The sequence below is a fragment of the Clinocottus analis genome, unplaced genomic scaffold (genome assembly GCF_023055335.1).
Source record: "Clinocottus analis isolate CAN_PGR_092001 unplaced genomic scaffold, fCliAna1.0.p SCAF_6, whole genome shotgun sequence".
Classification (NCBI taxonomy): domain Eukaryota; kingdom Metazoa; phylum Chordata; class Actinopteri; order Perciformes; family Cottidae; genus Clinocottus; species Clinocottus analis.
Genome location: NW_027176218.1, coordinates 372,664 through 385,000, shown reverse-complemented (window position 1 = coordinate 385,000; position 12,337 = coordinate 372,664). Strand labels below are relative to the sequence as shown.

At 48.5% G+C, this 12,337-nt stretch overlaps 1 protein-coding gene across 1 annotated transcript in view; it reads right to left on the bottom strand.

Annotated features, from left to right (window-relative positions):
- Positions 1–12,337, bottom strand: part of cttnbp2 (cortactin binding protein 2) — a 51,819-nt gene that overhangs the window by 9,920 nt on the left and 29,562 nt on the right. The window contains exons 5-11 of the mRNA XM_068602119.1: positions 10,628–10,978; positions 7,152–7,251; positions 5,129–5,282; positions 3,552–3,776; positions 2,487–2,604; positions 1,734–2,045; positions 502–597 (exon numbers count right to left, since the gene is read on the bottom strand). Of these exons, the coding sequence (XP_068458220.1) occupies positions 502–597; positions 1,734–2,045; positions 2,487–2,604; positions 3,552–3,776; positions 5,129–5,282; positions 7,152–7,251; positions 10,628–10,978 (1,356 nt within the window). The remainder of the gene's footprint in view (positions 1–501; positions 598–1,733; positions 2,046–2,486; positions 2,605–3,551; positions 3,777–5,128; positions 5,283–7,151; positions 7,252–10,627; positions 10,979–12,337) is intronic.

Here is a 12,337-nt window from a genome sequence, read left to right as displayed (position 1 = left end):
TGTGTGACTCAGATTTTCTCTCAGCATCCAAAACCAAAATCTCCTCCTTTCATCCGCCAAATGTTGTGATCCATAACGGCCGACGGCTCTGGTTCTGGTTCTAGTTCTGGTCGTGGTCCGAGTCGTGGCTGTGGTTCTAGTCATGGTTCTGGTCGTGGTTCTGTTCATGGTTCTGGTTCTGGTCCTGGTTCTAGTTCTAGTTCTGGTCCTGGTTCTGGTCGTGGTTCTGGTTCTATTTCTGGTTCTGGTCGTGGTTCTGGTCATGGTTCTGGTCCTGGTTCTGGTTGTGGTTTTGGTCGTGGTTCTAGTCGTGGTTCTGGTCCTGGTTCTGTTGATGGTTCTGGTGCTGGTTCTAGTTCTAGTTCTGGTCCTGGTTCTGGTTCTGGTCGTGATCCTGGTTGTGGTTCTGGTTCTGGTTCTATCTCTGGTTCTGGTCGTGGTTCTAGTTGTGGTTCTGGTCATGGTTCATGTCATGGTTCTAGTTCTTGTCCCGGTCGGTACCTTTGAGGCGGATGGTGATGTTCTGGCTGAGCGGCTTCCGGACCAGGTCCCAGGGGGAGAGCGCCGGCTCCTGATCCAGAAACCACTCGGTGTCACCTGGAGGACGAGGAAGAGGAGTCATGAAGGAAACACCTGCAGGTGGAACTCACTTTAATACCCAGCATGCCCCATTCAGACCATCTTTTGGCTTAAAATATGTAATTTCTTTCCATTTTTGAACCCAACGACAGTTTCTTGACTGAAACTTCTTCCTAACAGGACCAGACTTTGTTTTATTGTGATGTTTGTCTCAGATTCTGATTCTTTAGGTCCTAATCTTTCCATAAATGTGTCTTATTGACGCTCCAGGAGGCTTTTTTTTGGGAATCTGGCTCATATCATGCTGGATGTTCATAGTTACCATCAAAATATCTTTTAAAAGTGATTTTCTTTTTTGCAGATACATTTTTTTCTGAGCACCGTGAGGGTGCTGGTTGTATTCCCACTGAGAGACTCAGGCTGCAGACTATGTATATATATATATATATATATATATATATATATATATATATATATATATATATATATATATATGTATATATATGTATATATATATATATATATATATATATATATATATATATATATTAGTATGAAAAGGGAAATGAGGCACAAGCAGACACAAAGACATTAAAGAGTGTCTGCAGTTTGACACAGAAGACGAACATTTTCTCCCCCCACCATCTCATCCATTATGCATTCATCCTCTACTGCTGCTTTCTTCATCTTCATCTTCATCATACCCAAAACACACACACACACACACACACAAAGCAGTCTTGATCAATGTTGTATGAAAAAGACAGTAAACGTGACACACAGAGGTAACAAGAGAGAAACAGAGAAGAAGAAGAAGAAGAAGAAGAAGTCGAGCACATCGGCTCCCTCTTTTGTCAGGCCGAGACACACACACACACACACACACACACACACACGTAACTCTAACCCTTTAAACCAGCTGATGACACCTGATCACCAGAAACAGACACATGTTCATCGGCTGAAAAGAAGAAACGCGGTACGAGTTCGAACGAGGTGGGAGGAAAAGAGGGAGGAGGAAGGAAGGAGGGAGGGAGGAAATGAAGGATGGAGGGAGAGAAGGAGGGAGGGGCCGCAAGAGAGGGGGAAGGAAGGACAGAAGAGAGAAAAGAGAAGGACGGTAGAAGTAGAGGAGTCATAGAAGAAGAGCTCACCTATCAGGACGGAGGCGATGCTGGCGGCGCTGAGGCCGAGCGGCGGGCGCAGCGCCGCCTCTTCCTCCTCTTCCTCCTCCTCGCCGGCGGCCTGAGGCTCCCCGCAGACGGTCCGGAGGTAGGCGGCGAGGGCGCGGCCGAGGGCGGCGCCCAGCCGGCCCCAGCGCGTGGACCGGTCCACCGGCACGCGGCCCAGCGCCGACAGGCTGCTGGTGACGCCGCTGGCCTCCTCCTCCAGCGCCTCCACGGGGCACAGGGCGCCGGCGCCGCCTCCGCCCGGACACCGGACGCGCACCAGGACGCGGTACGAGTCTGGAGGAGGAAGAGGAGGAGGAGGAGGAGGAGGAAGTCCGTCAGAACCGTGAACCAAAAACAAACAAACATATATCCTTCTGCGTCTCGCTTGAAATCATGTAAGAAAAAATATTTGATTCTTTGTTTCTCGACTCCGCAGACACACAGAAAAGATGAAAACACCCGAGCAAATGACTCAATATGATCACGTATGAACATTATTAACATGAATATTATATTTTATATTCAGTATTAATGTTTAAATGAGTGATGAGCACATGCAATTCACATGTTAATGTCTTTTGATATACATTTCTGGTCCTTTGCTGCTCGTAAACCTTCTTTAAAAAAGGTATAATATTTAAATTCTTCTGCATTCAAGTGTCAAGCAAACACACACAGAGAGAGAGAGAGAGAGAGAGAGAGAGAGAGAGAGAGAGAGAGAGAGAGGCCACTCACTGAGGTTTTCAAGGAGATCTTTGCAGTCATCAGTGGCCACGTCATGAATAGTGCGATTACACTTATCTCTCCTCTCGATGTCCTGTTCACTGTGGCTGCACAGCACCTCCAGACACTCCTACACACACGCAGACACACACACACACACACACACACACACACACACACACACACACACACACACACACACATCATGATCACAAAACAAGAACAAAAAGCCTTTTTTCTGCGCTGGAGCCTCTCGTCTGGTGTCTCCTGCGTCTGTTGGAGGACATCCCATAATACGGCGGGACATCAGTGGAAGTGCACAGGTGTGAATGAAAACACAGAATGGACATAATATAGCTGATCAGCGAAAGCAGGAGGCTGGGATTAAAGCTGTGTAACTGTTTTTTTGGCCACTAGAGGGCAAAGTTGTCAACAAAAAAAAATCAACCTATCGATTATTTCGATAAGATTCATTTTCTGACGGCGTCTCTTCACTCACGGCGCTGCTTCTCCTGATGATGACTTGCATGTTGGAGCCCCAGTGTTGAGCTAGAGGGACCACGGCGTCATAATCCAGGAATATTCTCTGGTTACAGATTAGTTTAGAAAGGTCCGAGGAGATGAAGGAGCCGCGACCGAGCGTCAACCCGGCGTGGAAGTGCAAAGAAAAACCTGCAGTTCCACTAAACGGCCACTTGAGGCTCCGAAAGCGAGTTACTCCCCGATGTTAAAATGCTATAAAGTCCCGTTTCCTTTATGCTGTCACTAATCCCCAATGTGATGTCATATAAGTGTTCACTCCAGCACAAAGTGCACACATCTAGCTTCTTCATTAATGCACCAGAATGATGCATGAGGCTCTTTAAAATGTGCAAAAATATCCGCGTGAGCGACCATCCTCCACAACCCTGGCCTCGTTATAATACGTCTATTTACCTTTTAATGAATAAATGTTTATAACGCTCGGAGTCAAGTGTTCTCCGCGGTATCAAACATAATATTGAAGGTGTCGTCATCGATGTTTAACACTTTGTTATTGCTCACAAAAAGCAATAAAATCCAGGTGTCCGTGCTCACCTTGAGGCCCAGGGCAGCAGCCATGTGCGCAGCCGTCCAGCCGTCGCCGTTGGCCTGGTTCAGCAGGGCGGCGGGCAGCGTCAGGGCGGCGGCGGCGGCGGGGTCAGAGGTCACGGCGGGGTCAGAGGTCACGGCGGGGTCGCCCGGAGTCGGGTGGCAGAGGAGGAGACGCAGCGTGTCCACGTGTCCCGAGCGCACGGCGGCGTGCAGAGCCGTGCAGCCGTCCTGCAGGGACGCAAATACGAGAATAAAGTTTAAAGAATAATAAAGAGTGTGAGCTGTCAAGTAACGCAGGTTCAAACTAGACCATGACGTCATGGATTAGTGAGCCGAATATGTTCCTGAACAAACACTCATATGGCCAATATACTTATTTTCAAAAGCACAAATCAGTGACTTTTTGCTTAAAACCTGAAATTAACTGATGAATCCATCAGGTGGTTGCTGTTGATTGATTGGCTTATTGTTTCGGTTCATGCACATGTGATGTAAAACATACAATTACACTATAAAAGTGCCCCAAAGTCCTTGGCGAGAACAACAGATTTTGGCCTCAAAAGTTGTGATTTCTGCTACGAGAAGACGACGATGATCACCGAAGATCCCGACGAACAAAGCCAACGTTCAATCATGCACGATAAAACACGATACAACACGATACAACACAATAAAACACAATAAAACACACAGCTTGCCCATCCCTCCCCCAAAAAAAGCAGCTCTGACTGTGCTGCACATTCACGGCGGGTCACATCTCCTCCGTGTCGGATCGTTACTCGCCGGCCAACATTTTCCGGTTTCTAAAAATACGCGGCGCTGAAGAGGTCAGGTATGCTGCTGCTGCTGCTGCTGCTGCTGCTGCTGCTGCTGCTGCTGCTGCTGCTGCTCTGCGGCGACGAATGCGGAACAAAAGCAGGTACGGCGAGGCTAAATATAGGGCCCTCGCCGCATGCTGCCACGGCAACCCACGAGGCCCCCGCTGGTTACCGAGGAGACCAGGAAGCGAGGACACCAATAAGCCCCGCCCCCACCCGCCCGCGCAGGAACGAGTGATGCCGAGGAACTAACGTGCAATTATCACAATTAGTGTGTTTTTTATACCTAATGTTTGCTCAGAGTAGAGTTTATGAAAATGTGTTTAAGCTCTAGAAAGAAGAGACAATAAATTTGTGAAAAGAACCAACGTTTTAATTTCCAAAGCTACATGAAAACCATCAGATTATATTTTTGTACAAATTGAAAACCAATTTGGCTTTTGCAAAGTTCCTTTTTTGATCAGATTGAGGCTGTAAAATGTAAGTTTTCAACATTAAACATTAAAAAAAGGATTTTGTCTGTGAGATTTGGCGCCATCTAGCGGCGGAGCTGCAGATTGCATCGACCTGGAACTTCAGCGCGTACGATGGCGTTTGTTCAATCGTAGAAAAAACGCCTCGAGAGCACGAACATATTCATATTTAAAAGGCGGTTAAAGGGAACTGAAGCGCGCTGCTGGTGTAAACTCACCCGGGACTGTTTGTACATGGAAAACAACGACCAACTAAATTCGTGCAACAACTCAAAGATGGCCGACTTGCCGTGGTGGAGCGCCAGCGCTCGGCTCCGGCGCTCAGCAGGACGCGGACGCAGTGCAGCCGCCCGGCCTCGCAGGCCAGGAGCAGCGGGCTCGGGCCGCCGGCCGCCGCCGCCGAGTCCACAGCAGCTCCTGCAGACAGCAGCGCCTCCACACAGCTGGAGGGAGGAGTGGCCGTCGTCACACACACACACACACACACACACACACACACACACACACACACACACACACACACACACACGTGTGTTTAAATATACACATCCAGTCAAACAAACATATCCATCCATCAGCCTTCCAGCCAGTAGGAAGAGAGGAGCGATGAGTCTGTCTGCCAACACGACCACTGAGTCACGACCACCAAAAAAAACCTGTTAAACCCATGAAATAAACTCTGTGTGTGTGTGTGTGTGTGTGGGGCTGTGTTTTACTAGTCTTATGGAGACAAAATGAGGACAATTAGTCTGACAGCGGTGATGGTTATGGTTATATTAAGTCTCCAAGAAATTAATGCAGGTCAATGGGATGTCCCCAAAAGTCATGAAAACACGACACTGTGTGTGTGTGTGTGTGTGTGTGTGTGTGTGTGTGTGTGTGTGTGTGTGTGTGCGTGTGCGTGACAGCATGCCTGTTGGATATTCCCACTCTATAAATATCACTGTGATCAGATATTACAACACTGCACATTCCCCAGCTGGTCCTGGGCATCGTGTTTTTGGCACACACACACACACACACACACACACACACACACACACACACACACACACACACACACACACACACACAGCTGCTGTAACGTTTCATCCCAGAAAACGCCTCAGGATCAATAATGTGCGATCAGAACCGAGACGTTTCTGAGAAGATGTTGTTAATAATTCATAACGAGAGCCGGACCATAAATCAGCAGAACATCCGGTTAGGGTGAACCGGGCATGCGGCGGGAATTGAACCCCCGTCCGCAGCGTGTCACCAGGTCGACGCCGGCGGGGTGACGGTACCCAGCAGACACGCGCGGAAAAAAAACACACGGGTAACGGGAATTACCGTGAGTCATGGACTGGAAACAGCGGGATGAGATCAGAGCCGCTAAAGTTCACTGTCGTTTTGAAAAGGTCGACGTGAGGGAGGTCGACCCCACAGGACTCAGAGACACCTTTTGTAGAAATATAAGACTTTCAAAGCTCTTCTAGCACTTCACAGCTGTGTGCTGCCTCACAAACATCCTTTTGAGTCTTTCATTGTAGCGCGAAAGTCGGCTTATACGCCGCTACTACCATCGGTGGTTGCCCCCGCTGTAGCCGGCTAACGCTGCTGCTAGCCCCCGCTGTAGCCGGCTAACGCTGCTGCTAGCCCCCGCTGTAGCCGGCTAACGCTGCTGCTAGCCCCCGCTGTAGCCGGCTAACGCTGCTGCTAGCCCCCGCTGTAGCAAGCTAGTGCCTCCGCTAGCGCCCGGCTATAGCCGGCTAACGCTGCTGCTACCCCCCGCCGTAGCAAGCTAACGCTGCTGCTAGCCCCCGCTGTAGCAAACTAGTGCCCCCACTAGTGCCCGGCTGTAGCCGGCTAGCGCTGCTGCTAGCTTCCCACTTTTGGAGACTTTTTTTTTATAGCTAATGCTGCTCGCTAGTTTCTTTGGAAACGAGCCGGGCGACACAGTCGGGTTAAGGTTTTTTTTTAAGTCGAATCTAGCGTACCCTCGCTGCACGTAAATGACGATCGTAATAAAGTAAAAAAAGTTTAAACGCAGCTTTAAAGCGGTGTATTGCGATCATTTATCGCAGCTAACTACCATTTGAACCGTAATGTGGTCCAAGACATCACACATCGGGCTTTCAGATGATAAACTCTGACAGATAGTTCACCGGGAAACAGGAGAATGTCAGCGTCGCTTTCCAGGACATCGATTATTTAACTGAACCCCCTCTAAGGTATAACAACATGTGTGTGTTGACCGAAGGCGAGGAAGTAGAGGAAGTAGAGGAAGTAGAGGAAGTAGAGGAAAGAGAGGAAGACTCCCGTGAGCTCACCTGCTGTGGCCGTGGGCGGCGGCGAAATGTAAAGGCGTGAATCCGTCATCGTCCGAGACGTCGGCGGGCGATCCCGACGACAGCAGCAGCGTCACGCACTCTGACGGAGACACAAAACATTGCGTTGAAGCTTCCTGTTGGCACGGACACAACGCAATCATCTCAAAAAGCTACGACACCTCCCAGTCTTGTTTACAAAAGAGGAAAAACAGTCCAGATATCACATCCAGGAGCACCGGATGCAACAATATGCAGACGACGTGCTCGTGTTCATGAGAGAGAGCTTCTCCCAGACGGGTGGCAGGAGGCGGGGCTTCAGCTCCGACGGAGACACAAAACATTGCGTTCAAGCTTCCTGTTGGCACGGACACAACGCAATCATCTCGAAAGCTACGACACCTCGTTGATTAGCTTCTGCTGGACCGGCAGACGGCTCAATATGCCAAATTAAATGCAACGTCAGCGCCACATCGGTCCAAAACGCCTAAAAGACAAACGGTCAATAACGGTCTTGGCATTCGACTGCTACACGAGTCTCTGATCTTAAATCACGTAGAAAGAAAAGTCCTCCAAATATTTACCCTCCGGTACAATATAGCACAGCAGCCAGTTATCCTTCAAAATATGGGCAGAAATCCAAAGAATTTTCTCTTTTTTTCCTTCTTCTTCTTCCTGCTTTTCAGAAAGTCCGATGAAAGAAACCTTTTGTTGGAACCAACACTGAACACTAAAAGCCAGCGGAAGCAAACCAGAGTGAGGTCGAGCTTCAGCTCTCTGAAGCGCACGCGACGTCAAACCGGACACGAATAGTTTCACATCAGGACATCGACGACAAGGGAGCCACAGCGGGACCTTTTATTTCCTGTACTTAAATAAAATATGTCTTTCTGTTTGAGGAAAGGGAAGGTAGTGGAGGATCAGATAAGAAGGAAACTCTCGGGACAAAGAAATATTGACTGTGTGTGTGTGTGTGTGTGTGTGTGTGTGTGTGTGTGTGTGTGTGTGTGTGTGTGTGTCCTCTCTGTGTAGATTCACCCATAATCCCTCAGCCCAGCTGCCCTTCAGCTGCATTAGTCGTGTTTTCGGATCAACGCTCTTCGTGTTACTAAACACCTCAGCGGGGAAGCAGATCCTGATCGTCCTGCAGTGTGTGTGTGTGTGTGTGTGTGTGTGTAAATGGGTGTACATGCATTAATTATTCGGTGTATGTGTGTGTCAGCTGAACGAGCATGTAGGTTACATCCTGGTCAACAGTCCGTCTCACTCAGTGGCAGCTCACAGACCTTTAAGCGTTCGTCAGCTTAAAAAAAAAAATTGCATTTCTCTTCTAAAATTTCTGTTTACGTGCAGCTGTGCATCTTCTGCACAGTCGCATTATTATTTTCTGCTTGTGCACTAAAAAGTCAAACTGCGTGCAGGAAGTAAAACTTTTATTCAAACCGACAGCAGACATTAGCATCTCGTGTTCTTCTCACTAAAAGCTAACAGACGCACGACAGCATGTTTCATCTGTCTGGAAAGACAAACAGAGACTTTTAGTTGTGGAAAGAAAGCAGGTGGCAGGAGGTCTCTCTCTCTCTTTCTTTCTTTCTTTCTTTCTTTCTTTCTTTCTTTCTTTCTCTCTTTCTTTCTTTGGGTCGCTCTTCAAAAACTGAAATGTCACAGGTTTGATGTCTGGAACATCCACGCCGTTTCTTTTGCGAGACATTCAACGCTGAAATGTGGAAAAGCAAGCTAGTGCTGTTGCTAGCTCCCCGCTGCTGCTAGCTTCCCAATGTATCCAGCTAGCGCTATAGCCAGCTCCCCGCTGTAGCCAGCTAACGCTGCTGCTTGCTCCCCGCTGTAGCCGGCTAGCACTGCTGCTATCTCCCCACTGTAGCAAGCTAGCTCCCAGCTGCTGCTACAGGGCAATGCAAAGGTGTTTTATTGTCTTTAAGTGTGATTCACTGCGACCAAACGAAGTCCTCGAGGAGCGTGCAGCCGTAAAATAGTCTGCAGCTTTGTGCAGCGGTACGCAGGATGAGCGGCGGACAGACACGGAGATGCACGCTCACACGCTCACACACACAGGACGCAAGATTATGACTAATAGTAGATATTTATACATACAAAGCATGATAAAGACGAGAGAAAACTTAATGTGCAATACAATCGAAATGCTGAACAACAAGTGTGTGTGTGTGTGTGTGTGTACATATCCGGCATATCTGTATATCTATTAGTGTATTAATACATGGACTTCATAATCATTATCGCGGTGGTGTCTAATGACTCTTATATTTTATTCATGTCAGCCACACTCACAGAAGCACTCGATCAGACTGAGGCCTTTGTTTGTAGTCCAGCGTCTCTGATCCATCAATAAGGATCAATACGAGCCGCCGGGCGTTCCTAGAAGACCTCGATGCTCTTTAAAAGCCAAAAACCCCCACAGGCGAAGATTCAACTCCCAGAATCATCTACGCTTTGAAACGTACGTACAGCCGAGAGAGTCGGAAAGAGAATTATGAGATATTTAACCAAAGAAAGAGAAATCACAAGAAGATCGTGGCTCATATGAAGAAGAATTCAATCTTTTCTTCCACTCAAACAACAATTAAGCTCGTATCGACCATACATCAAGAGAGTAGAGTCATTTATATAGACTTCTATACAACCAGAGGAGTCGCCCCCTGGTGGTCAGGAGAGAGAATGCAGCTTTAACACATGAAGCATAGACTTCTATACAACCAGAGGAGTCGCCCCCTGGTGGTCAGGAGAGAGAATGCAGCTTTAACACATGAAGCATAGACTTCTATACAACCAGAGGATTCGCCCCCTGGTGGTCAGGAGAGAGAATGCAGCTTTAACACATAAAACATAGACTTCTATACAACCAGAGGAGTCGCCGCCTAGTGGTCAGGAGAGAGAATAAAGCTTCAACACAAGAAGCATAGACTTCTATACAACCAGAGGAGTCGCCCCCTGGTGGTCAGGAGAGAAAATGCAGCTTTAACACATGAAACATAGACTTCTATACAACCAGAGGAGTCGCCCCCTGGTGGTCAGGAGAGAGAATGCAGCTTTAACACATGAAGCACAGACTTCTATACAACCAGAGGAGTCGCCCCCTGGTGGTCAGGAGGAAGAATGCAGCTTTAACACATGAAGCATAGACTTCTATACAACCAGAGGAGTCGCCCCCTGGTGGTCAGGAGAGAGAATGCAGCTTTAACACATGAAGCACAGACTTCTATACAACCAGAGGAGTCGCCCCCTAGTGGTCAGGAGAGAGAATGCAGCTTTAACACATGAAGCATAGACTTCTATACAACCAGAGGAGTCGCCCCCTGGTGGTCAGGAGAGAGAATACAGCTTCAACACAAGAAGCATAGACTTCTATACAACCAAAGGAGTCGCCCCCTGGTGGTCAAAAGAGAAAATGCAGCTTTAACACATGAAACATAGACTTCTATACAACCAGAGGAGTTGTTTACCTGCGTGTCCGTTCTGAGCAGCAGCAAACAAAGCAGCGGTTCGGTCGTGGTCGTGGTGGAGGTCGTGGTGGAGGTCGTGGTGGAGGTCGTGGTGGAGGTCGTGGTCGAGAAGGTCGGGCTCGTCCTCCGCGGTGTCGGTGGTCGTGGGGTTGGTGGAGGTCGTGGTCGTCGTGGTCGTAGTCGTGGTGGTGTTGGTGGTGTTGGTGGTGGCGGTCGGGTCTGGTTGGTTAAGCAGCATTGACAATAAAGTGACATTTCCCTGGGAAGCAGCTTGGAGGAGCAGGGAGCGCCCGCCGTCCAGGGCAGCAGGCCCTCCGCCGCTGAGAGAGGAGACTACGGAGGGACACCAGCCTGCAAGGGGGAGGGAGGGGGAGGAGCAGGAGCAGCACAGGTTAAACGAGGAAGAGGAGGAGGAGGAGGAGGAAGCTTCTAGAAGTGCTGAGAACGGGAGAGCGAGGGCGTGAGAAGGTGGGCGGGTCGGCGGGGTGAGGAGAGCACACGTCAGTTCATAGTGGGAGGGAGGGTTGCGTAGAGAACTGGGATTAAAATAATGAAACACTTGTAGTCCGTGCATGCTGATGCCGAGCAGCAGAACATGCACCTCGTAGTCTAGTGGTGATTCCAGCAGTTTAAAGTAAGTGAAATCAACATGTGTTACACATTATTACAGGATTGATCTCACAAACAAACAAACAAACACAAAATAGATGAGATCCAGTTACTAAACTCAAAACTATCATGCTAAATAAAAGCTAAAGATGCTACTTTTTAACTGAGGTCACATGAGAGGCAGGAACTTTTCTCACAGACTGGAGAGAGAAACGAGGCGGAAGAAAAAGTGTCGCAGAGATGCTCAAGGACGTAAAAAGGCCAAAGCTAAAAAAAAAAAATGGCCGCTGTCTCATCAGTGAATTGCGTGATCACATCTGAGGAGCTTCCTTCTTTTCCAGAGGAGCCAGAATCAAGAATCTCCAAAAAAAACATTCCTAATGATTTGTTATCTACGTCATTTAAGGTCTTTACTTTTTCTGCAAAGCACTTAAGCAGCAACGGAGCACATGCATGTATTCATAAATATTTCATGCATAAAGAACCGGACTTTGCAACATGCAGCGTTGTCGCATCTCACGGGAAACATTTCAGGATGTTTCCCGCTCGTTGCGACCCCGAGGTCTTGTATTGCTGACGAAAGGTCGGCGTTTCAAGACAAAATAAATCGGTGAGTGTGCAGAAGTTGATGGAGGAGAAAAGTGATTCTGCAAACTGAACGTTTGCAACAAACAGCTTGCGCGATCGTTTTCTCCGGAGGAATAATGAAGTTAGTTTACGGCGTGATGTCAGTGTTGTTTCATCACGGGACAGGACGACAAACAAGAACACAAGTCGTAACAAACTGGAGTTGTAGAAAACGGTGAATCAAAACCAAGCAGCAGAAAGCTCGACACGGAGGAAACATTCATACGTGGAGATGTCAGCGCTGATGGAAACGAGGGAGGCGGAATGGACGAGTTAATGGAAGCTGAAGGAAGTGCAGGAGGCGGTGGAGGAGGTGGAGGGGGAGGGGTCATGCTGCTGGAGGGAGGATGAGGAGGAGGAAGAGGAGAGAGCAGCCTCTGGCACCAGCTTCAGAGAGGATAAGGTCGGGGGGGAACTGGTGGGAAGCCCGACGCAACCAGTCCGACTACTCGAGGCGACGTGAACATCTGCTAC